Source organism: Python bivittatus, unplaced genomic scaffold (genome assembly GCF_059951505.1).
Source record: "Python bivittatus isolate LINGU-HERP-01145 unplaced genomic scaffold, Pbiv_v1 ctg000740_np1212, whole genome shotgun sequence".
NCBI classification, from domain to species: domain Eukaryota; kingdom Metazoa; phylum Chordata; class Lepidosauria; order Squamata; family Pythonidae; genus Python; species Python bivittatus.
In genome coordinates, this window is record NW_028277106.1 from 1,732,341 (window position 1) to 1,757,870 (window position 25,530).

A 25,530-nucleotide genomic window follows, 5' to 3' on the forward strand; every position below is an offset into this window, starting at 1 on the left:
CAGCTACGTGCTGCCGTGGACAAGGCACATGGAGCGCAGGGCAGCCGTGCTGTGAAGCCCCTGCTCGCTGCCTCCTCGGCAGAAGTCTGGAGAGCTGCTGACCCTTCCCAAAGCAGCTGTGCCTCTTCTCAGCAGAGGCGGCTTGCCTGGGCAGAGGGAGGCCAGCTCTGGAGAGCGGCGGCGGCGGCGGCGGCAGCAAAGGGAGAGCCCTCGGACCCCTGCCCTCAAGCCCCTGAACGGCCGCTGAATGATGGCCCAGCCTAGGTTGGTTTCAGAGAGCTTTATTTGTGCATTTATTTATCTCAAGTCCTCCAAGGAAGTCAGCGTGCAAGAAGATGTCTGCCTCATAGAGCTGGCAGATAGACTTCTGGGCTCTTCCCACCAAGAAACCTGTTCAGGATCCTTAACAAAAACAGTGGAAAGAGGAAAGGAAAAGAAGCCAGCGGCTGCTGGGGCTGTGAAGAGAGCTGCAGAACAAAGCATCTCGTCCTAATGAAAGCGACCCCCCTCGGCCAAGCATCCTCCGTGCGACCGGAAAGACTGCCCACCCCCAAATCCTATCCAAGGGCAGCCTCCAAGGCGGCCGTGCCGAGGCAGTGGGGTGGGGGGGGCCGTGCGAGAAAGGCTCTCCTAAGAGACTAGGCGGGCGTGGAGTTTGTGCAGCTGCTCTGGCGTCAGCACCAGCTTGTGCACCTGCCCGTGGCCTGGCTGGCAGGGGAAGGTCACACGGCCGATATAGACAGTGCTGTCTTTCTGTTCCTCTCTGGCCTGGAGAGAAAAGAAGAGCAGGGGAGGGATGCAAGATGGGCTCGCAGCAAGTCACCCCCTGCCTCCCTCTCTGACTCCAGGTGAAACCCCTCACCTTCAGGAAGGGCACTGATGGGAATGTGCCGAAGTCCGTAGGAATACTGGCTCCAGGGTGCTGCAGGATCGTCTCCTTCCTGACTTCATCCTGGAGCAGGGGAGAAACACAGTGGTCAGTCCTGTAATAAGAGGCGGAGACACGCTCTTGAACCACCCAAGATCTGAAGACGTGCGAGGGCTTCCCACGGGGGACCCAGGGCAGCTCCTGGCCAAGAGAGAGAGAGACACAGTGCCCCCCTCCCCATCTCTCTCAGCACTCCTTGGGAAGATCTGCGCCCTCAGAGCCCCCCAGGGATTACCTTCAGCTTCTCAATGGCTTCGCTCAGTGATGCCAGGCGGGTTGTCTGCTCCAGGAGCTGAGCTGCTGGACTGCCTGCTGGAGGAGGAAGGGGAGAGCGGTGAAAGAAAGAAGGGGAGGTGCCGCCCTGCTGCTGCTCCTCCCATGCCCCCTGGCGCACCTGCCTTCCGCCGTGTGATGTCCACCACCTGGGCATTGGCGCTCATCTGGTAGAGGGTCTCCAACAGCCGGCTCGTCTTGCGATACAACGAACTGGAAACCACCTCGTCCCCTTGCCTGTCCTTGGGCAGTGAGAGCTTAGGAACGTGCAGGGGGGGCAAGGATGCCAGCTCCCTCCTCATCTGGGTACCCTGAGGAAGAAGGTGGGGCCAAGAGTGGCTCAGAGCAGCCCCAGCGACTCAGCGTTTGCGAGAGGACGAGGGACGGAGCGGGAAGGGGGCCCAGCTGCAGGCCACTCATTGGTGCCCGGAGCTGCCTCCGCCTCTCACCTTAAGCCGGTTATTCTCATCTTTTAGGTGTTTGATGGACAGCTGCATGGCATCGATCTGCTGGAGGAGGAGAGGGGAATCCTTCACCTGCACGGGGCCGGAGCCCCCCACCAGCACCTGGCCGGCACCCACACCTGCAGGGGAGATGAGCAGACAGAGGCAGCCGTCACCAGAGGAGGCCTCCCTGGAGGCGCCACCTGTGCTTTGGTCCGCTGGCTGGAAGAGGCCACAGCCATCAGGACGACTTCCTGTGCCCAATGCGCAGTCAGAGGCCAGGAAACAGCCCCAGCGGCTGCTTCAGCCAACAACTTGCCACACCCCTGCCTGGCATTCGCAGGACCAAACGTCTGGCTTTAGCCCTTATTGGGCACCTGCTTCACACGGGAGCTGCCCCTCAGCCCAGATTTCTCATATCCCGAGAACAGGCGGTAGGGATGCAGGGAACGTCTGCAAACAAGGGGAGGGGAGGGGAGGGGAGGGGAGGGGAGGGGAGGGCAACTAACGTGCTTCAAGCCCCCGGCTGGGGCAGGGGAAGCTTCCTCCTCCTTGTTCAGCACTGCTCCTGCTGTGACAGGGCCAAGGGAGCCTGGCAGCCTTACACAGCCCCTCTCCAGAAGCCCCCTTCTCCCGCGCCAGCAGCCGCCCCACCCTCCCCTCCCCTCCCCTCTCTGAGCACCGCCCACCAGGAGTGTACCTCTCTGCTGTTCCTCTGCAGCAGGAGCATGAAAAAGACAAGAAGGAGCACCATTAGGGAGGAGCCCGGAAACAGCAGCCACTCCGCCCCCGTTTTCCCTGCTGGCCCTGGAAGCAGGAAGGTGGGATACAAGCAGCCCAGGGGGCGCCTCCTTTTACAGGCATCAACGTATTTCATGCCTGAAGTGCTTGCCTTGAATGGGGGTGGGGATCCTGCCATTATCTGGAAACTTTGCATTGTGTTATCCGCGGGTGAAGTCAGGATAGATCACAAGCGATACGGCGGGTGGAGCCTCACCGCAGCCTCAGAGCTGGGCTGCACCCACAAAAGTTCAGCACCTTGGCACCCTGAAGCCAGACCCAGTCGCTTGCCAAAGTGGCGCTTCCGTCTGACGCTCCTTGCCCAGCAGTGATTTGCAGCTGCCTCCCTGCTGCTGAAACCCGTTCTCTGGCACCCAGTCCCTAGGCAGGGCCTCGAGGCGGCGGCAGCCGTGGCTCCCCTTTCTCTGTGCCCCCCTCCCCCCCACCCATCCCATGGCCTGAGCAAGCAAAGCAGCCAGCCGAACGCTTCCTGGCCAGGGCACCTGCCCGGGCCAGCAAGGCCCCTGGGACCACTCTGCAGCTTCTCTGCCTCGCTAGCCAAGGACCCACCTCCTGCAATGCTGGAGATGACGGAGGCAATGCTGGAGGGAGGGGCCCCACGCAGGCCTTCGATCGTGCGCTTGGACTGGTTGCTGAGACGCTGCTTCAGCTCCAGCTTCTCCGACTCCAGCTGGTCGATGTCCGCTTGGAGGGCGTCCATTGTCTCCTCAAACTCCCTGCACAGAGAAGGAGACGGCACCGGCACTGAGTCCGGCTGGCATCCCTGGAGGATCCCTCTTCCTCCGGGGCCTTATTTCTGAGGGGGAGGGAGCAAAACCATTTGCAGGAAACCCTTCCAGAGCCTCGCCCTCAAAGCCAAACACACCCCTTTGTTCTAGCCTCAGAACAAGACACTCCGTCAGAGGATGACTCCTTCTGGCTGAGGTTAGGTGGGACACTTGGGTGCTGGAGGAGCAGAACGGGCAGTTCACTAAGGAGTCACTCTGGATCTGATCAGAGCGGACCAGGGGCTGTGCTGGGCCTTCAGCTGGACTACCCCAATTTAGTTCAAGGGGGTGCTTTTCTGCTTTGCATTTCAGTTTTAAAGCAGTGAAATGGGGCAACAGAGGAGGAGATTCTAGGCTGGTTTGCGGGGGTTCTGATCTGCATATACTCTTCACGCTTCCATGCCTGGATCTCAAGCCCAGGGTGCATTTACGCGAGGAACTCCTGGGTTCTGCAGAGCAGCAACTCTGCCATTTAACTGAATGCTGACGTTCTTGGGTATTGCTATTTTGTTTTGCTCCGTTTTGCTACTGTAATGTTAATGGCTCCTGTTCATGCAATTAAGCAGCGCCAGTCCTTTTCTGCAGGCAGAACCCTATGCAAGGTTTGGAAACACCTTTTTAAAAACCCACAGCAAGGACATGCAGTTGTGCCTGCCTGGCATGGGCAGAACAGTTCCAGCTGAGGTGTGCTAACCGGCTTCTAACTGAAGGAAAGAGGGATTAGCTCTGTGTCTTACCTGTGGGTCCAGTGCCCGAGGGCACAAACGGAGAGTTTTCTCTTCTGTCAGTCAGAGCTGTCTGCAGTTTTTGGGGCTATGTTTCCAGATTTTTGTTTTGTTTGTTTTAATTATCCCTTTCACCAATCTTTCTGCAATTTGACTAGTTGGTAGCAGTCACTACTGACTAACGTCTCAGTAAGCAGCAGTTAGCTCACTGTTCTAACTGAAACTAATTCCAGGACCTTCCTTCTCTCACCATTTGGAGACTTTGTACCTGCACGTGTTGGACTTTTGTCTGAGGGGGTTTTGGGGGAGGGATTTGGGAGGGGCGAGTTGTCTTCTAGGGTACTGTTACTGTTTTTCCCCCAGTTGAAGGACAGGGGTGGCAGAGACTGGCCCCCAGATCACTCCTGCTCTGTGTGGCTCTTCCCCCTGCCACTCAGGTGAAGGCAGAACGGGTGGGGATGGGGTGGGTTGTGGGAGTGGATAATTGGTGGATGTTGGTGGGGAAAGGGTGGGGATGTAGCCGGTGCCTGAGCCAAAGGATGCTGAATGGAAGGCAGAAGCATTCCAAGGCTGCTGTCAGCCTCCCGGCGACGTGGTCAGTTGCCTGGGTTACCGGGTCCGAGCCTTGCTTGCCGAATTGGCTGTTGGGCCAGAAGGGACTGCCGCTTGGGTGCCAGCAGCCTCCCTGCTGCACAGCAACCTTCCTACCTGAGCTGCTTGAGTCCGTGGCCCGGCTGGCGGTGGAGTTCCCCGGACTTACAGTTCTGGGGGACTTCCATCTACTGTCCCTGGTCGTGGACAGAGGTGGCCTGGGAGTTCACGGCCACTGTGGCAACCCTAACCCAGCGGTGGTTGAGAAGGTGGTTGGTCTACAGCTCCAGAGGACCCTGGAAGAAGCGGCCTATCTGGGCCCATTTCGGTCAGCATTCAGCTCTGGTTATAGTACTGAGATGGCACTGATTGCGCCTGTGGATGACCTCTGGCAGGCCCGGGATGGGGGCACAGATCTGGTTGCATCACAAGACTGGATTGATATTCCAGGCCACTATGACATACATATGTTAAACTTTGGTTTCTGACTGCTCTGGGTTTCCCCTCTCTCTTTGGCCTTTCTAAGCGGTTAAATCTGAAATTGGGCCATCTCACTTCAGTGATCGATCAGTCGCTCTGAGACCCTTTCCATGGGCTTCAAAAGACGCTGTGCTAGGCCCCCTCGCTTACTTCTCTTTCTTCTTCAGCAAAGTCTGGGTGTCGTTGAGCTTGGCCTGAATCTTCTCCACCCGGTCATCAGCATCTTTAGAGGCGCTGTCCAGCTTCTTCTCCAGGAGGCTCAGACGCACGTTGGCTTCACTGAGCTCTTCGCCCTGGATTGCAGAGGAGAGATGAGGGTGTGAGCAAGGGTCCTGAGTCTAGTGCAGGAAGTTCTCCAGGGATGCCCCATCAGACTTGGTAGAGTTAGGCAGCAAGCCCCACCTCGCCCCCCTTTCCCAAGCCGAGTAATGGCAGGGGGCAAGCAGGTTGACAAACGTACCTTGATTTTAAGAGACTTCTTGAGCTCTTTGATGACAGTCTCTCGATCCTCCAGCTTGAGTCCCAGGCCCTCGGCATCAGTGATCTCAGCCCGAAGCGCAGCTGCCCGCAGCTCGACTGGAGGAAGAGGCTGCAAGAAGAATCGACTATCATTTGCTCAGGATCTGGTGATAAACTCCCAAACCCAGAGTTGCCAATTACCTGCCTATTCAAGCTCCAAAGGCAGTCCTTAACTGGGAAGGCGAACGCCCAAAGGCTCTCCAGCGTACATGCTCCCTTCTTGCCTGCAAACACTCAGCAGCTGGTGTGGAACTCACCTTGGTCTGGGGCTTGTCTGCGTCGTATTCCCCCTCCTGCATGGCAGTGGCCATCTTGTTCATGGTGGCAATGAGGATGTTGCAGGACTGGCGCAGGCACTCATACGGGCTGATGCCTTGCACTCCATAGATCTGGAAAGGAGTCGGTAAGCTGGTCCTTGCCAGGAGAAACACCTCCTAGAGAGTTTGCATGGCAGGAAGGTGCCATGCCCACATTTCCGGAGGCTTCAGAAGACTGTGGGACAACGTGGCCTTCCAAGTGCACAGCCGCAGGGGAGACATGAATTGAAGTAGCCCTGTCCAGTCCAAACTGCTGACGCTCCTGGCAGCCCTTCCCCTCATCACCTTCCAGGTGCTAAAGGTCCTCCTGAGAGTCAGGAATCACCTCTCTGCCAGATATTCTGCAGAGGATCCCAGGCACACCATCAGTTCTAGCACTGTGCGGGGGGCTGAGATCACTGTTGAGCCCTTACCTTTCAGTCTGTGCCGAAATTGGGAAAATCAGCTTCGCCAGAAGGAATGCTGATCTTCGGTTGTAATGGTAAGCATGGCATGGAGGAAGGGAAAGGAAAGAGCGACCTTGGATCGGCTCCTTCTGAAGGAAGCAGAGCGTCCTTACCTGCTCGCTGGCCTTGAAGGCCAAGTCTTCCAATTTTACGGCCTGCAGGCCCTCATTCTCGGTCAAGGGGGCAATCATCTGAGCCCCTGCTGCAGCCACCTCCTGCAACACGGCCACCACCCAGGTCAGGTGTTTGCGGCAATCCAGCAGCGTATCCGAGACCTGTGAGATTGAAGAACGTGATGCAGCATCAACAGGCAACTCAGTCTCTGCAGGGGAGCGTTTAGCCCCACCAGTGGGGCAGGGCTGGGCAGGCCACCCACTTGTTGTCCAAAGCCAAGGGCTGCAGGAATGCCAGGAGCATCAGTGCCAGGCATGCGTCGCCTGATCTTCTTGCAGAACTGTCGGATGTCACTGCATGAGGTCTCCAGGTCCCGCAAGAGGATGGCGAAGTCTGAGGCCTCCTGCCCAGTCTGCAGACAGGGAGAGACAAGTCAGCCAGATTCGGGCTGCAACAGCCTTGCAGGCTGGGTAAGGCAGGTGTCTTACCTGGAGGAAGGAACGCAGCCTGCACACTTCCACACTCATGCAGTCCAAGGCACTCTGGGTGAACTGCAAGGAAGCACAGGCGTTTTCAGCTCAGAGCAGAGCCGGCTCCACCAAGAGGGTTTGGGAGCCCCCCACCATGGAGCACTGTTCTTTCTGCCTCCAAGGAGACAAGCAGGAGCAGCGAGCCCTGAGCCCCTCAACAGGAACCCTTTCTGCAAGGGGCCCATACAGGAACCCAGCTCCTCTCACCTTGATGTGGTCAGCCAACTGCATAGTGCAATCCTCAGCCTGGTCAGCCAGGTGAATGCTGTACAGATGCTGAGAGGGGAAGCAAAGTTTTTCACTCCGGAGCTGCTCTTCCCAGCTCTCCTCCCACAGAACCCAAAGCTGCCAGCCAAGGCACTCCTGGATGGGCCTCGCTCTGTTCACACACCAGCCAGCAGTGCCCTTCTCTGACCCTGCCACCCCCAGCGGGCCTGCAGGAAGAGGAGCCAGAGCTAATGCACAAGGGCCCTCCTCATGGCCCCAGGTTCTGGGAGGAGTGCTACGGCCGGGAGGCCTGTGCCGTCAACACTCACCTGGTAGTACTTGATGGCTTTGGTCAAGGGCTCTACGTTGACTGTCTCATCCAGCTGGTCCTTGTGCAACAGCTCAATCAGGAAATCCAAGGATCTCTCATGCACACTCATCTCTGGATAAAGCATTCCCACTTTTTTGTAGACTTCCACGCTGCACTTACTTAAGGCCCTGGAATGGCATAAGCACAGGCCATCAGGCCAAGCCCCCTCTCAGGCTCCCTTCCAGACACCCCAGGCCCTGGCACGTGCCCACTCACTGCTCGTATTTGTGGAGTGTTGCTTGCAGAAGCAGCAGGGAATAGACCAGCCCGGCAGCGAAGCTCAGCTGCTCTCCTGGTGCCCCCCGAAGACCAGCTCGCTCGGTACAGTTCTCACTCAGCTCAAATTTCTCTTGTGCTTGTCTGCTGATCAGTTCAGCCTGTTTCAGAGAGGCAGAGCCGTTCGGCCCTCAGCAGACAGGCCCCTTCTATTTCCACCCTCTACCCAAGGCCAAGGAGGCAGGAGGGCAAGAGAGGGCCCTGCCCACCCAGAAGCCCTGTTTTCACCTGCAGATCTCTGGTAGCCAGAATCCTGGGCGCTTATGGGAGATGTGATCTGACTCACTTCTCTTTTGGGACATGGGCCACTCCTAGACAATTCAACACTGCTTCACACCAGGTCCCCCTGATCTAGCCCTGCCAAGAAGGCTTCCTCTGACTGGGAGTGCTTCTCCGAGAACTGGGAGTCAGCCCTGAATCACAGCTTAAAGAAATTACTGGGCATAGTCTACTACTATATTATTTATAATATTCGTCTGCTTTCTAAAATCTATTGTTTTGTTGAAAAATATGAACATATTCATTTGCCTATTCGAAGCAGCTTGAAAAATCACTCACTGTAATTAGAAAAAACAAATTTGAATTGCTGAGCATTCAGAGTGTGCATGATTAAACAAGCTAACCTCCTAAAAACAAGAGAAGGAAAATCAGCAATAGATTTATCCGAAGCAGAGTATTTTAAACTCTATTAAAATGTGAATTCAGTTCAAGGCCTTCTTCAACCACGTATATTTAGGGGAATGTTTGAATGAAAAAGACAACTTTTAACGCAGCTCAAGCCAAGAAAGGGAGCACCAGGGCCTCCAAGAAGCAGAGGAGGGAGAATCTAGTGCCTGTCACCAGGGACCCTCGAGTACCTTGCCCACCAGCCGCGGAAGGAGCAGCAGCACCAGGACGCAGTCGTGGTCCCCGCCATGCCGCAGGAAGCTATCGGGCAGGAAGGAAGTGAGCAGGGAGACGTGCCGGTTGGCTTGCTGCACCTCCATCTGGCGCAGCTCCATTTCGATGGCCTGGAAGGCAAGAGTTCTCTGATGGTTGCCTAGCCCCATGAACCTTCTTCGGCCCCCAAGCTCAGGGTCAGCCATGGTTACGGCCATGTTAGCTACGCCCAGGAGAGGATGACGCTCCACCTCGTTATTGGCTTCTGGGCGGCCTCTCTTTACCCCAAGTTCAGGTGCCCACTTATATGCCTGGACCTGCTCAGGCTCTTTGGTGAGGAGCCCAGTGATCACTCTAGCTGTGCATGCCAATAAAGGGACTTTGTTTCAGCTGTTGCCAATCGCTTTAGTCCCTCATTTAAAGTGGGCATTTTCCCACCACAGATCCAGAGTAAAAAAAATGTTCTACCAGGTGACATGAAGGGATGGGTGGCAGTGAGGCAAGAGAGTACAGATAAAGGGCCTGGGACATCTAGAGAGGGAAGGAGGGAAAGAGGGAAGGAGAACGGTGACTAGGCAGTCTTTGCTTAGAATTAGTTTATTTGTAAACACACATGGAGAATGAGTGAATCAAAAAGCACTACTGATTGCATGCTGAGATCTTGGAAGAAAAGAACATCGAAGAAAAGGAAGATATGAAAGGAACTAGAGTGTAACTAGAATGACTGCAAAAAGAGGAAGCTCAAGGCCCGTATAAAGACAGGTTAAAGGATTCACGTGGAAGAGTCCTTGGTGCTCTCTGAGCTTGGCAGTTGGCTTGCGGACATTTCACGCCCAACCGGGTCACATCATCAGTGTGAGTGAGTGTAGGGTTTGCACTGCATTACTCGCCCTGATGATGTGACCCAGTTGGGCAATGAAACGCCTGCAAGCCAACCGCCAAGCTCAGAGAGCACCAAGGACCCCACAGTTCAACCCTGAGCTACAGAAACTCTCTTCTATTACAAGATTAACCCCTAACAGAACGAATGGAGAACAGATGTAAGGAGAGGGGAGGAAGAAGCTGCTTGGAACAAAACGAACGCAACCGTGTTGCTGGCAGGGCATGAGAGGTCGAGCCTGAGGCCCCTCCTCTGTGGAGTGCCTTAGGGCCCCCCCTCCTATTCAGCATCTACACGAAGCTGCTGGGCGAGGTCATTCACCAGCATCCCCACAAGGCGCACACGGACTCTCTCCAGCCTCTCCCACCTGCACAAGCCGCCAGAACCAGAACCAGAACCAGAACTAGAACGAGGCAGAGACCACCCATACCTTGGCATGAGCTTTTGTCTCGGCAAATTTAATCTTGAAATCAAACATTTCGGGTGGAGGCTGCTGCTGTCTCTCCACGGATGCCTCTTGCTGGTTCATCAGGTCTCGGTTGACATCCTGTAAGGTGGAAAGGCGGCATCACGAAAGCGCATCTTCTAGTCCGAGGCCATTCAGCCTTGGCTGGGAAACCTCCAGGGGTGGGCTTAAAGCTGGGGTTTTAAACGTGTAAACGTCTATTATGCTGTGTGTTGCATTTTCAACTTCCTTATTTTTATTAACCATTTCAAACAGCTGGGATTGAAATATTTCAAGCAGTGTGTGTGTGTGTGTGTGTGTGTGTGTGTGTGTAAATGTAAATAAATAAAACAAGAGAGAGAGGAAGCCTCTGACTGGATTTCCAACTCCTGCTCCGCACAGGTCCTCAAGCATCTTTCCTGGTGCTCAGGCCTCTCTCACTCCACCCACCCACCCATCCCACCCTAACCTGCCTCTCTCTGCACCCCCCCGAAGCCTGCCAATACCTGCAAGCGGGCTGTCAGCTCCCGGTATTTCTTAATGGTCTGCTGGTAGTCAGCCACCGTCTCCTGCGCTGCCTCCACCCGCTTCTCTGACTCACGGACTCGAGCCGTTGCCATGTCCAGCTGCTCCCGCAGCTCCAGCTCGGTCTCCCTCGCGTTCTCCTGCAGCTCATCGTTCATCTCGTTCATGGCTTCCTACAGGAATGGCCAGGGAAAAGCTGATCCCTCAGGCACTGCAAGCAAGCCCCCCCCGGGTTCGGCATGGGAGAGGAAACACAGCAGGCTCTTCTCTGCATCAGCCATGGCTCCGAGCCAGCTGGGCCGGATCGGACGGCCGATCCACTCAAGTTCCCCACCTCAAGCAAGGCTCCATTCTGCTTGCTCTCACCAGATCTCCAACTGTCTCGCGGAGCTCACGGACCTTCTCCTCCAAATCAAGGTTCCTCTCCGTCAGCGTCTCCACCATCTCCTCGGCCCCCAGAGCAGCATCCACCTGGGACGGGAGTGCAAATTAAGGGGACCAGATAAAACAGCTGCTGGCTCTAAAGCAGAGTTTCCAGAGCAAAATGGTGCTGGGCCTGGCCTGAAGGCTCCTGGGCTGACTTGCCTGCTCCTTCAGCTCATCAATGGTCCCTTCTGCCTGCTTCAGCTCCTCCTGCAGCTTGTCCTTCTGCTGACGCAGGGACTCCAGCTCTGCATTCTTCTTCTCCACGTGTTTCTGAACTTTCACGTGCTCCTGCTTCTCTGAGGCAGACAGGTCCCGCATCCTTTCATGGCAGAAAGATGCTGGGAGTCACACACAGGTTAGGGAGGGAAGCAGCTTCTGCCTCCTCCAAAACCAAAGAAGAAGGGAGCTTCTTGCCCTGATCGAGAAAGGCACCCGGGCAGAAGACTGCCTCTCCCTATCCCCTCATCCAACCTTCGCCAGCTTCTCTGGATCCAGTTCTGTTCCTCCTGCAACATCCAGGAAGAACTGGAACTTGCCTCCTCAGAAAGGAGCAGAGGGATTGGAATTGGAATTGAGAAGAAAACTGACTTTGAAATAGAGTTATGTACAAATGATGATCATATAATAGCTAAAATGTACAAATTGTTCTTAAGGTTTGAAACAGAGGATGAACAGGTTAAAGACTGTACGGTGAAATGGGCTGCAAACTTTGGTTATAATATAAATACAGACATACGGGAGAAAATGTGGGGAACTGGTGTTAAATCTACATTGTGTCACCGGTTGACTGTCAAAAATGTTGGAAGTGTGAAAAGGAAGAGGGGACGTTTTACCATGTATGGTGGACTTGTGAAAAAGCAAAGAAATTTTGGATGCAAATTCATACTATGATGCAAAAGATATTGCATATTAATATTATGATGAAACCAGAACTGTTTTTATTGGGTTTTATGGATGCTGAACTAGAAAAGAAATATAAACAATAAGATTATTGTACACACAAAGATGGAAGAATAATGAAATATCCACCGTAGAGGATTGGATTATAAAGTTGACAGAGCTTGCAGAAATGACAAAGCTGACCAGTTTGGTCAGGGAAAAAACGATAAACACTTTTTTAAAAGACTGGAAGCCTTATATGGACTTTTTGCTGAAAGAAGAAAAGACTGAATCGTTGATTTATGGATTTGGGGATTAGAAAGGGTCAAACAGGGAGGAAAGAGCAAGATGGTTAGAAGGGCAGAAGTCAAAATTCTATGTTTTCTTTGTTTTTTTAAATTTCTTTTCTTTTTTCTTATTGTTCTTTTCATTTTTTTATACTTTTACTATGTTGTAAAATTCTAATAAAAATATTATAAAAAAGAAGGAGAAAGGAGCAGAAGGATCTGTCTCAGGGTTGCTGTAGTGTCATCACCAAGCAGCATGTGTGGGTACCTCACAAGGGCCTCCTTCAGTCGGCCGTTCTGCTCTTCAAGCTGCTTGACATGGTAACTGGAGGCAGCACCTTCAGAACCTGGAGTTGGAAGTCACACACAAAAGCTGAGTTCACACAGCACATAGGCGTGGTTAACAAAACACAATAGTTGTGTTCACACTGTCTATTTAAATTTCAAGGTTGCCTGGCCCGTCGGTGACTGAGCAGCTCCCAACTTAAAGAAGAAACAATGCATTCAAAAATTAAGAGGGGCAAATGGCCAGTTTTGAGTTAAATAAAACTAAACTAACTAACCAACTAAAGGAGCTACACAACTACCTTGTCCTAAGACCTGAGAAAACAATCTGGTTTTTAGTAATTTCTGGAATGTCATAAGGGAGCGACCCAAATCTCCTATCTCCAAACAAATTAACCTTTTATGATGGGTTCCCACAATGCACTGAACTACCCTTGTAGCCCAGCTTAACTCTTCAGGGCTCACCAGCAAACCACACGGTGAATGGGAAGGCGGGCTGACCTCTGGTTTAGCAGCAGTACCCCCTCCCTTGCATCTACAGGCCCGCCAACACCTCAACACCCCCAGACTCCTGCTGCCCTGTTGTCATGCAAGTGCAGTGGGATCCAGGCCCTGCCTGGTCAGAACGTCCCTCATCCCTGCCACCCTTATTTGGCTGCCTGCAAGGGGAGATCAGGGAGACTTCCAGAGAGTCCCGATGGATGAACCAAAGATGGCACTAGCGCACTGGCCAAGCAGATGCCCCCATGTGACTGCATCCCCAAATGTAACATCAGGGCAACCGTACTCTCCTACTGCCTTTCCCCAGTAGGACGCCTCCTGAACTCTCAATGGCTTTGATGCCATTAACTCAAGAGAGCCCGGCATCCCTTCATGGTGAGCGTTGTTCTTCCGAACTTCAGCCAGCCAGAATTGCTGTTGATACCAGGGCTGCAGAGGAATGCCTCTTCTGGATGGAGTCGTCCACGAGGGTAGCCATCACTGCATCTTGGGGGAGGGTATTCCACTTTGTTTATATGCGGTGTCCAGAGTGTCCCTCTGGATGACCCAGGAGGATTGTTAGGTCCTTCCTTCCTGACAGCTTTCTTCACACCATGTATAATTCTATATAACTCTAGAAAATTCCCAATCCATCTTTCTTCTAAACTAAAAACCCACAAAGATTCTAACTTTTCTACATAGCTGGGTTGCTCTAGTCGATCATTTTGGCAATCTGCTGTTACCCTGTCTCCAGCTCTAGAATACTCTTTTTCAAGGATCAAACTGGGTAGAATCCTCACCCCATAGATTTGTGTAAAGTGTTAATGATTCTGGCATTTTGTTTTCAATTCTCTGGTGTTTTTATCAGATTATGAACTATAAACCACCATGACCCTTACGCCCCTTCCTAGTTGGGCCAGGAGCTCCAGAGCAACCAGGACGCAGGGCCCTGGCGGCTGCCCTCATTCCCAACAATACTTTATATGCTTCCGGGTGGCTCACAACAATGCAGGGGAGAGAAGCCCACTGAACGGCCGGTTTGGGAAAAGGAGATTTAGCTCCTAGAGGCAAAGCAGAGAAGGGGTGGCCAATTCTGGAGCTTGTTCACTGGAGAGTTGCATCTCACGGAAGCTGAGTTACTAGGAGCACACAATACTCAAGGGCGGTGCGGTGGCCTAGGCAGGTGGCCTTGTTCCCAAGGCCCGCGCGATGAAGGGCCCTCTTCCCTCGCTGCTCCACGCCCATGCCTGTCTGGGGCCCCGCTGTGCTCACCCTTCTCTTCAATCTCATGCTTCAGGATCTCCAGGTCCATGGTGAGATCCTCTACCTTCTCCTTCAGAGAATCCACCTCTTGCTGCAGAGACTCTGCCCGCTCCTCTGCCATCTCCTTGTCCAGAGTAGCCATCTCAATGGCATCTGCTGTGTCAGCCATCTCCTCCATGTAATGTTCCTTGGCCTCCAGGGCCTCTTTGGCTTCCTGGAAGGAAAGGGTGGAAGCAGCCGGGCTCATGCGTCACAGGTATGGCCAGCCTTGTAATCTGACTGGTATCCCGGGGCCTGATCCCTTACTGGCAGCTATCAATCAAGTCAATGCAGCTTTGGGGAAACCCTTCCTAAGAGGTGGGGAGAGACGTGCCTATCAGGTGCTGCCAAGCTGCACTGTTCTGAGAACAAAAGCAAAAATATTGCCAGCAAGCAGATCCAAAGGCAGGTCAGTGAGCTGACCAGCCCACAAAAATCAGGCCTCTCCATCCCTGCTTCCACCACCTGCTTCTCCTCCCCAGGGGAACAACCCACCTTCTTTGCCTCCTTCAAGCGCTTCTGGAGCTCTGCCTGCTGCTCCTGCATTTTGCTCTTCCACTCCTGGACCTGCTCCAGCTGGATCTTGTACTTCTCCAGCTCCTTCAGCTTGGCCTTGTCTTCGTTTCGCTTCATCTTGAGAGTCTCCAGTTTCTCCTCCAAATCTCGCACCTGACCACGCAAAGCCTCTTCCTCCTGCCAGGTAGAGAAAGAGACACTCTCGTGCCCAAGGCCTCCTTGGCAGTCCAGCCTGGGCCTCAGGAAGTACTCCCACCATCCCTCTCTACAAGTGGCAAAGCAGTCAGAGACAGCCAGGCACCCAGATCCCCACTCAGCTAACGGAGACAGCAGCACCAGAGTCCCCGTTCCTGTCAAATTCCAGTACAGGAAACTAGTTCTGGTGAGAAGTGGGATCTCTGCTTAAATAAAACTAATGTCTTCTGTCACGTGCAGTGCAGTACACAAATGAAAATACTTTCATTTCAGCAAGGGCTCCCCAAGCATAATGGTACGCTTCTTTCTGTGGCTGAAAGAGCAAAGTATTAACTGCTTTAAGGAGAAAAGGGGGGAATGTCATCCTGCATCCCGAGTTGCCATACTGACACGGTCACTAACATGAGCAACAGACCCACCAACATATGCAACCATCTTTATTTGCAAATGATGTGTTTCATTTTCACCAGCAAACCCGCAGGTCTATTTGCTGTTGACTTAGGTTGTGTTAAATTGCCTAGCTTGGTGTGCACTCTGTATTGGAGGGAGCCCAAGACCCAAATTGAGGAGGAGGAATCTGAGCTGGACCCTGAAATAATCACGTCATGTCCACTTAACAGAACCCAGAGTCTGGCTCTGAGGAAGCCCAAGGGACAAAGGGCAATCCTGCCAACGCCCTTCTACAAGGCAGAGATCCTTCTACTTCCAGGACCTAGAAGAGGCGCCGATGCTGGGATCTATGGATTTTATTGGAAAGTTCCATTCTGACAGGTGAAGCCTTGGATTTTACCACGAGAAAGTCTGTCTGCGAGACTCCTGGCCCTCGCACATTCCAAGAAAAGAGCAGAGGCCGCAACCTCAGTGGGGAGAATGCTTACCCATGAACCTCCTTCCTTCCACCTCTTAGCCATAGGCAAGAAGTTGGTTTCTGAGGCTACTCCCCAGTGCCTGGCTTGACTCTGCCTCAGGAGAGAGGGCCAGTTCCACTCAGTTCAGGTCCTTGGCCTCGGCTGTCCATTTGCAAGTGGGAACATCACTGCTGACTCCAGAGGAAAGGGAGAGATGGAACAGCCCTTCTGCATCCAGGGCTCAGCCACTCTGGCAGAGCAAGCCAATGTCTGGGCACCCTCCTTGCTTCCCATGTTCTTGCCTTGCCAGCATATACCCAAAACATGCACACGGGACATTCAGAGGCATGTAGCCTGTCCCAGGGTTCCCAGGAATGGGCAAAGGGATCCCCCCCACCGAGCAGCAGAAAAGCGCCCCCTCACCTTTGTGGGAGACAGGATTGCTGGAGGAGCCACTGGAGACGCCAGAGATGGGACTGGGACCACAGGGGCAGCCAAAGGAGTCTGCGCAGGTGTGTTTGGCTCGCTGCTGCTCATTTCACCGGCCGAGGCCGAGGCCGAGCCAGAGAGCCCCGCAGTGCTGCTGGATGTGGCTGAACTGCCGGTCCGGGTGGGCTGCAAGACCACCGTTGAGAGAAAGGAAAGGAAAAGGGTGAGAAGGCATTTTCCCTGGAAGAGGTCTGCCAGGCTGAGTATTTGCCTCTACCTTTGTAAGTGGCACCACACAGACGTACACCACTCACAGCTTCTGGAAGAAATACCAAGGAACTGAGGAGTCCAATTAACTGCAAAAGCCAAAACACTTAGATTTTACCATCAGTTGATTAAAAACATACAGCAGAGTAGTCCGCAGAAAGAACTGTGTGACCACTGGTGGCTGGCAAAACATCTGTGATTTCCAGAGAGAGACAGTGCCCCACTGCTTCGAAAGGTCACCTCACCCGGACTTACAGGGTCCACTCTGGTGGGCAAGAGGGTCCTGTTTCATACTTTGGGGCATTTTCCTCTTCCTTAATTTCCTGTGTGAAATTTCAGGGGTGAAGTCCACCAAGGCGGGCTTAACCCAAGGCATCAGTTGGTCTTTCTGCCGAACCAGCTCAGGGCTCTGATCTCCTAAGGAAGCCTCAGAAAGACAAGGGGCCCCAGTGCCCCCCCCCACCCAGAGCTGCCACTGCATCAAATCAAGTATGGCAGGAGAAAATGATAAAATACAGGGAGGGTAATTATATTAGCTGTATTAAATAACCGCATAAACACTAAATCAAACGTTAATGTTCTCTTCTGTATCTTTACTAATGACTTGGAGGAAGAGATGGAAGGAATACTTATCAAATCTGCAGATGATATAAAACTGTATAGGATAATTAATACCAAGAAAACAACACTCAAATTGATCTTCAAGTTTATAAAAATAGTCTGAAAGTAATAGAAAACTTAACAGAGACAATTTAGAATATTTCACTTAGAAAAAAAAATCAAATGAACAGGAGAATGAGGAACAGCTAGATCGATAATAGTACTAGGGAAAAAGATACTGCAAGGCTAGTTGTCTGCAAACTGCATTATGAGGCCACGGTAGGACAGGATTGCAGAAAAAGAAAAAGAAAAAAAGAAGGCAAACACAATTTTAGGTTGTCTCAATGGAGGGATATTTCCAAATCAGGAGAGTTAATTGTTCTAAGTTTGTTTGCTTTGCTCAGACCCCACCTCAAGTGCTGTCTCCAGATCAGAACATTTAGAAAAAATGGAACAGGTTCAGGGAATGCCAACAAGGATGATCAGGGACTGGAAACCAGGTCCTACGAAGAGGGACTGAAGGCTCTGGGCGTGTTCAGCCCTGAGAAAAGATGACTGTATGGGGATGTGACAGGATTCTTCAAATGGGAAAGAATGTCACAAAGGAGAGGATCAGGATCTGATCTCTTTCATCCCAAACATGGAATAATGGTCTTAAGTAACAGATCCCAGCTTAATGTTAGTACAAAAACTTCCTAACAGAAAGAGCAATTTGACTGCAGTTACTCAGGAGATTATGGGCACTTGTTCCTGAAGATGTTGGAGTGGAAGGTAGATATCCATCTGCCTATGATGCTTGAATTTGGATTCCTGCACCAAGCAGGGTGCTGGACTCGACCACTCCAACCAACTGCATGATTCAAATGTGATTTATTTTCCTCCTTTCCTCAAAATCATATAGAATTCCCTCTAAGAATGTTGTTTTACATAAATTGCAGAGAAAACACCAAACACACCTTCCAACTCCAGCATATCCAATGTGTGTGCCCACAGCAGATAACGGGACAATGGAACAGTCAGATTCTTTGCAAACAGATGCTTCGGGTCTCATGGAGTGCCCCTTTTTAGATGCCTCGTGTCACTCATCAACCCACTTCCCAAGCAAATCCCCATTCTTTGCACCAGCCTTGTGTCCTCAGGGGGTCTCCTGGATACCTTATGTTCCCAGTTGTGCAAGAGAAACGGCAAGAGGTGCAACTGGGCCCTTATCTGCAAAGCTGTGCACCCATCAAGACTCCTGGGCATTCGCAGGCACACATGGAAGGAGCAGCACATAGCCAGTGGTTTGATTCTTTCAGTTGGGGTCTGGACTGAGGAACATTAACTGTAATCCTGTGCACAAGCTCTTTCCAGATAGCTGCCCCCAGCCCCCAACCACAACTGGCAAAGGGGCTCCTGGCACTGAAGGCCATTTGAAAACCACTGCCTGCTCCTGGGAAAGAAATGGCAAACTGAAGACGGTTCCACCTTCTTTTAAAGGTGATGATCGTGGCAGAATGAAGAGTTGGCAAGTAGACCAGCTCTTCATAATTCCTCTCCGGACAAGGAGAGGACTTGAGATCGCCCACAAGTGCTCCAGACAGTTGATCCTCACGAGGAGACCGCAAGACAGCAATCTCTGGCGGGTTTACAGCACTGGGAGATGAGGGAATAGCCATCTTGCTCAATCCACAGTCAGCACCTTCAAAAGGACACTGGGTTCACATACTTCTTTTTCTAATCATTTTCAGAAATTACTTGTTAACTGCTTTTCAGCTATTAGGAACCTTTGGATTGACAGGTTTTACTGCACCGGGTGTGTTTCCTTCAATTCTTAGTGAAAAAAGCTTTAAATATAAGTTTAAGGATTTAAAAAAAGGGGGGGGGGATAAACAGCAAAAAGGTGGTTAGAACTTTGATTTTGGAAAGTTACAAATGGACTAAGGGTCAAGATGGATTTGAACTAAGATTTTGCAATTAATTCTAAGAATCCTTCCCATGGGAAAATGCTTTTGTTTTGAATGCTCTTAAAAAAAACATGATAGGATGAGACTTCGAAGGTTGGACATTAGAGGGAACCGGAAGAAACTAAAGATTACAATTAAAGGAGAAGAACACTTAAATATGACTTACTAATACAGAATGGAGCAATATATTTTAATATTGGACATATTAAAGGATATTTTTGAACAATGGACCCAGAAGTTAATTTTAAGAGTGCCTTCCTCTATAGATAAACTGTGTTTAAAAGATGTTACAGAAGAGGAACAAGTTTTACCTGACAAGACTGAACCTGATCTGAAAGTGGATTTAAAAATGACAGTCTACAAGAATGACATGGAAAAAGGTGCTACACTGGACATATAAAAGAAACCGGCTGATGTCTTAATAATTAAAGGGATATACAAATAACAAACCAAGAGAGTAACCTGGATAATTTTACTATATTGGATTTACAAAAGAGGCTTGTTAAAACTTTGAAGAATTTTGTAAGAAGGGACAAAGAAAAAATGGAAAGAAATAAAATTTTAGGACATTATTTGAAAGAACTAAAGATTAAGATTGTTAAAAATAAAAGGAAAGAATATAAAGTTGATTTATTTGATCAGGATTAAAATAGATATGTTGTTATCTCTGGTAACCCTTAAAGGACTTTTGCTGATCAGGACTGAAACAATGAGGTTTTAAGGATTTGTTTATAGATAAGAGATGGGATATGACAAGAAGAGATCATTCGTTGTATTTTAAGAGAAGGTGATAAGTTACTAAAATTGTTTATACTTGTGATGAAGGGGAAAGTCATTTCTTTATATATTTCTTCTCCTTTTCTTTACTATTTTATTATTTCTTCTTTCTTTCTATTTTTCCATTTTTTTCTTTTCTGCACTTTCTATTTTTTTCTTTTCTTTTTTTTAGTTTTTATTAGCTTTTATCTTTGTAATTTTCAACAAAATTACTATTAAAAAAAAGAAAAAGAAAACCACAAGGGCTGCCCAACACCCCCCCTTCTCACCTTGGGCCTCCTAGCCGTGGTCTGGAGGCCAGCAGGAGCAGAAAGCAGAGGAGAGACAGTCACACGGGGGAGACAGGAACAGAGAGATACAGATGCAGCAGCAGCAGTGGCAGAAGAAGAGAATAAAGTGAGGGGACGACAAGAGAGACAGCAGCGTGATTCGTGTGCACAGCATCAGCCCACAAACCTCTGCACTTGGCCCTCTCCCCGCCCCAGTGCCAGCTGACAGGCCACCCACACAGGACTCCTGGCCCGCCGAAGCCTGAGGCAGGGGCACTGAAATGCTGCCTTGCCAGACTTAACAGTAGGCTGTGAAACCTGCACCCCGTCAACAGGTCACAATGTGATGGCTGAAGTAAGCCTGCTCCCAAGGTGAAGAAAGCCAGAAATGCGGGGCTGACTCCACTACCTCTCCCTAAGACCAGCTCTGAAGCATCGGCTCCTCAGATGCGCAACAGGACACCTAAGGTGCCTTTGTCTCCCTAGAGCAGCTGTCGCCGCCAAGGCCCCTGGGTGCACAAAAAGGGAGTTTACCGATTCTGGGTCTGGGTCTCCTGGGCTATCCGGGCACTCGACAACGTGGGGCTCATGGACTGACTGGGTCACTGCTCACCACCCAGGACCCAGAGGACCAGCAGATCGTGCTGCTGCTCTTGCATTAGAGGGTGCTCTTCCAGGACACCTATAAGGAGGTGGCATTTCTCCATGGGTGCAGACAGAAGGGTCTCCCACCCTTACCTGGGCATACTGCCATCTGAACTTGGAACTTTCAGTAAGCAACCCGAAGGATGGATCACCCCTACCAAGGAGAACCCGGCATTTATGACAAGATCCCAATCCAGAGCCTGCGGCCAAGATTAGGAAAGGCCCTCATTTTGCAAAAGCTCCAAAGATCAGCTTATGAGTCTGAATCAGCACACGGTGCCTGGGTTCACAAATTGAGCTAAGCCAGACTGTGGTTTATCTGGTTTTGGTTTAGTGTATTGTGTGAACCCAGCCAGTGAAACAGGACTATTTCTAAGGGCTTCCTAGTGCTATGCTCCCCTTGGCTAGCACCCTACAGAAAGCAACTAGAGTTTGCAGGACTAGAGGAATGGGAGAGTGCTAGAAAGGACAGTAGAGTTAAAGGACTGCTTTGTGCCTGAAAGGATGGATTTTGTACTTGGCACGCACAGGAGGCAACTGCTACGGCTCACTCACTTGCTCTGACTCCCCAGGAGCTGCCTGATGGTCCTCCTGTTTGGGGAAAGGCTATGATCTCACCCACCCCACCCCACCAGCCAAATATGCCCCAAGGCTTTGCTTCCTGTCTACAAAAGTCCTCTTTGATGAGAAGGAAGGTTCCACTCTCAGGAGGGAATCCGGGTCATCCACAGAACGATCAGCTCCTAAGACAGCCCCACAACAGCCTGTGTTGTTGGGGCTTTGGGATGGCGCAGACTCCTGTATCAGAAAACCGTCTGCAGCCCCACTTCTAGAAGGAAATCCAACTCCAAGGCAGGGGCAACGTTTCCACGGGTGACTGGCATTTGGTCTTCAATCCAGAATTCAGCCTACAGAAGTTCTAACCTTTATTTTCTTTCAAAAATATCAATTTCTGGTTGTTGTTGATGCTGAGAAACAACCGAGCAGTTTGTGATAAAACCTCAGAAGTCACGCTATGGGAAAAGTGAGGGAGCCATTTCCTTGCATCCAGTGCTCTCCTGCTCCAAATGGCTGTGTTGTCCCTCCCCCCTGCCAGCTGATCCTCTCCCTTGTTTGCCCCCCAGATGTCCCTGCTGCCTCTTATGCATGGAAATGGGGGGGGGACAGAGCCCCAGGGAAAAGCACCTCTTCTGCCTACTGAAGGCCCTACCGAGCACCCAGGGGTATCCGCGGGTTCAAAGGAAGCTGTGCCTAGTTTTTATGGGCATCGCAGCACTGGGATAGATCTTGACTTTTTTGACCACATCCTGCGGGCACCCCTGGTTGCAGCCTCTGCCAGGTGTCTCAGAACCACTGTTGCCCACAGTGCAAGTAGGATACGACATGATAACTCGGGCCTCAACCTTGGATTATTTCAACAAGGAACCCTCTGGCCCTGTAGGAACGAAGAAGCTAGGTAAAACGTATGGTTCATTTTTGATGGTTCGAAAGTGCTTTCCAATGAATCTGTATTGCTCAAGGCAGCTTACTACTATAAAAACAGCATCGCACAAAGCAGGAAGAGGCTAAGCAGAGAGAAACACGCAAGAGGAGCACCTCCCGCAAGACAATTTGCCTGGCAAGAACTTTTAGACCAGTAGGCAGAAAACGGAGGGGGGGGTCAAGAGAACGAACCTCGTCCAGTACGATGTGCCACCAGACAGCCCTTCCTCTGTCGAGCTGGATCATGCCTGAGCCTCTGGCAAAGACCCAGAGGAGGACCTTTCCCACAGGCAGGCTTGCCCGGGAGGATCCTCCCTCAGGGTGCCCTGGACCCAAGCGATTTAGGACTTGCCACAACAAGGGCACCGTTTCAAATTGTTCCCAGGAACCCTCTGACAACCAGTGTAAGATCAATCCTCCCCTGACTAGACCACCTCATCTGGATTGAGCTCCCATTTAGCATTCCGTCTCTGGCGTCAGAGGTTCATGGTACCAGTGGCTCCTCCAACAGGATACAAGTAACAGCTGCACGCTCTCTGGCGTGGGTGAGAACGTGCTCCACACCTCTGGACACATCCTCCCAGCGGATCCAGGCACTTATGAAACAACGCGAAGAGCAGAACTCAACTGCAAGGAAAGAACGTAAGGAAGAAAGCCGATCCAGTGTCCTCGGTTCAGCTTGCAGCGCAGGCTGCCTATCGAGGAAGTAATTTAGTTTGGTCCAAAACCGGACCAGAATCTTGACTGACGCGGGCCTAGATTATCTGCTGCGGCCAGAATCCCACAAGGCTGGAAAAGCGGCGCAATCTGTGAGTGCGCCGTATGCCAGAAACGGCTCGGCCCTGGGAGGGAGTTTTCAGCAAGAAGAGAAGCGCCCGAGGGCCCCGTCCTCCTTTAAGGGACAAGTCGTGCAGGTCTGGGCGCTGACCAGCTCCTTCCTCACTGGCGCTCTCAGAAAGGGGCCACGCATTCAGACCTTGCTTCCATCTTTGGACCGTGTAATCTGAAATGCATCTCTCATTTGAGGACAAGCGATGCTGAAATCAAGACATCTAAGTTAAACAATACAACTGACTTTCCCCACAAATTGCCAACAGTTTAATGCAACAGACCTACTCAGAGCAATTTTGTGGGGTGATTCCATGTGAGTAGAATGATGACAAAAAAAGGTCCCATTAAAACAGGTCCTCTGTTTCTGCCCTAAGAAGTCATCTTGAATCAAGAAAAAGTATCACGAACACCCAGCCTCAAGTCAAGTGGTCGGTCTTGCCTTCCTCCCGATTTAAGGCTATTCCAGCTGAAGGATGAACAGGACCTGGGCCTCAGGTGTCTCTGGATCCAGAAGCAATACAGAGGGACGCTCTGGGCAGCCACTCTCCTCGTGATGCCCAAAGGGAAGGAAGACAGCTATGCAATCTGAGCCTGAATGCGGTCATTGTCAGACAGATGGATCAAATCTGGCCTTACACTCAGCACACGTTACAAGTCTCAAATCTAATCCAGAGCAGGCAGGCAGGCAGGGACTGACTCAAATGCACGCAAAGGATGCCACAACCATCCACCAACATCCTAAGTGAGCAGGCATAATTCAACATATGAATCATGGTGTTTGAGAAAAAGCAATAAAATGGCCCAGATGTTTCTGTTTTGGTACCACAAGCCAGACCATGCTGTCTCTGCAGACAACTTTAAGGCAATCATCCAAAATACAGGGTTTTCTGTGGATCATGGCCTGTTACAGTCCAGGATGCCATGAAGCAGCCAATTTCTGGACTTCATTCTGAATCCTGTTACTTCCTTTTCCTTTTCTTGGGTATCTCCCAAGCCCTTTTCAACAGGGCTTGAAAAAAGGAGCATAAAATGGTTCAAAAGGGCAAGTGTGATGACAGGCAGTTCAGTGGAAACTCAGGGCTGTGGTGGTTTTAGGGGTCAAGTAAGGTCTACAAGCCCAGAAAGCTACTAAATCCTAGAATCCAACACGTTTGGAAGAGGCCAGGGACTCCCAGATGACCCTGGCTGCAGGATTCACAGCACCTGGCAGCAGCTGTGAAGTGAAGGGTCCTGTGAAGGGTCCAAAACAGTCTTTATGGACTTAAATGAATACAGAAGGTGGCCCTCCGCTCCCTCATAAGACCACATTTGTTCAGAAGAGGATCAGGCCCCATAGCTGCTAGAATGTTTAGAGCTTTCTTCTGCCATCCAAGCCAAGATTAATCATAATCCCAAAATGCAAAGAATACCTGTTGGCTATGTCTTGAACAGCTGATTTCATTGGCATCTTCTGCTGCAGAAGGATGGTCCCTAAATAGTTTAGGCTGCTGTGTAAATGTTTTCCCCCTAGGGTCACAGTCAGAACCCAGAAAAGCAACTCACAGGAATGCCCAAGGTTTTCTTTTTACAGGAGCAGCAGCACACAGGTGAAGGCGAATCTCCTTTCCTTCCTAAAACCAAAGACAGCCATGCTTTGTTTTAAAATTATAATCAGAAATTTGGGGCAGCACTGGAAAAAAAACTGTCCCATGATTTTTTTCTCCTTTGTATTGCGTAAAATGCTTTTGAGGATCTGCTTTTGCTCATTAAAATTCACCAAGAGTTCCTTTCTCTCCTGTCCACGATGTGTTTCTGAATCCAGAGCATTCTTGCCACTTCTGCTAGAAGATCATTCATCTGCGTCAGGTGGCCAGTGAGTGGCCCTTTGCCTTTTTCGGTGGTTTCTGACTTCATGAAGATGTTGGAAGGAAGGACTGGATACCTCCCATCTCTCTGACCTCATCCTTTCTTCATGCCCTACCCATCAAATTTGCCCTGAAATCAGAGACAGCTGTTCCTGACTGGGGAACAAACACCGGTTGTCCTGCCTTGCTGGAAAATAACAGATCAAAAGCAGATAGGGAAGACGTGTGGGCATCAAAACTTAGATGAAAACATTGGGTGAAAATAAAGCTCCCACTAAGGAATGAATAATATGTAGCTGGGAGTAAATACCACGTACAGGATTGCACTGCAAATGTAAATGACAAACAAGACGACTGTGTATGTCCCAAAGTTTAGACCTGATAAACTGTATTTCATACACAGTACTCAATTTTCCTCAAATATCTGTTTCTTCTGAAGAGGTATGGAAAGCCCCCACTACTGAATTTCTTTCAGAATTCCAACATTTCTAAAACTGGCTGCATTCTTTAGGTATCCACCTAACAACAAAGGCACAGAGAAGACATCTCCAGACAAAGATTTGTTATCATCTCTGACCTCTAAAATTGTGGAGATGATCTGCATTTTATTCCTTAACAGATTCTGAGGGAAAGAAAATAAATGGAAGCAGCCGTGAAAACTACAGGAAGATTTTAAGTAGAAGAGCTTGTTTTCTGGACTTCCATA

The 25,530-nt window shown here is 50.8% G+C and overlaps 1 protein-coding gene across 6 annotated transcripts in view; it reads right to left on the reverse strand.

Moving 5' to 3' along the window:
• Nucleotides 1-265: 265 nt before the first annotated feature.
• The window catches only part of DCTN1 (dynactin subunit 1), a 66,350-nt gene continuing 41,085 nt past the window's right edge, over nt 266-25,530 (reverse strand). For 2 of the 6 annotated variants that reach the window (XM_088128806.1, XM_088128804.1), the window contains 25 exons: nt 20,023-20,043; nt 16,158-16,349; nt 14,671-14,868; nt 14,146-14,350; nt 12,377-12,455; nt 11,102-11,261; nt 10,883-10,987; nt 10,498-10,689; nt 9,977-10,093; nt 8,645-8,797; nt 7,728-7,888; nt 7,471-7,639; nt 7,142-7,210; nt 6,893-6,955; nt 6,667-6,816; nt 6,404-6,565; nt 5,785-5,916; nt 5,469-5,597; nt 5,159-5,301; nt 2,995-3,161; nt 1,651-1,784; nt 1,323-1,512; nt 1,164-1,240; nt 863-952; nt 266-768 (listed from right to left, as the gene is read on the reverse strand). In XM_088128806.1, the coding sequence (XP_087984932.1) occupies nt 631-768; nt 863-952; nt 1,164-1,240; nt 1,323-1,512; nt 1,651-1,784; nt 2,995-3,161; nt 5,159-5,301; nt 5,469-5,597; nt 5,785-5,916; nt 6,404-6,565; nt 6,667-6,816; nt 6,893-6,955; nt 7,142-7,210; nt 7,471-7,639; nt 7,728-7,888; nt 8,645-8,797; nt 9,977-10,093; nt 10,498-10,689; nt 10,883-10,987; nt 11,102-11,261; nt 12,377-12,455; nt 14,146-14,350; nt 14,671-14,868; nt 16,158-16,349; nt 20,023-20,043 (3,396 nt within the window). In that variant the 3' untranslated portion in view covers nt 266-630. The remainder of the gene's footprint in view (nt 769-862; nt 953-1,163; nt 1,241-1,322; nt 1,513-1,650; nt 1,785-2,994; nt 3,162-5,158; nt 5,302-5,468; nt 5,598-5,784; nt 5,917-6,403; nt 6,566-6,666; nt 6,817-6,892; nt 6,956-7,141; nt 7,211-7,470; nt 7,640-7,727; nt 7,889-8,644; nt 8,798-9,976; nt 10,094-10,497; nt 10,690-10,882; nt 10,988-11,101; nt 11,262-12,376; nt 12,456-14,145; nt 14,351-14,670; nt 14,869-16,157; nt 16,350-20,022; nt 20,044-25,530) is intronic. The other 4 variants (XM_088128808.1, XM_088128807.1, XM_088128805.1 and 1 more) reach the window with 3 other exon arrangements.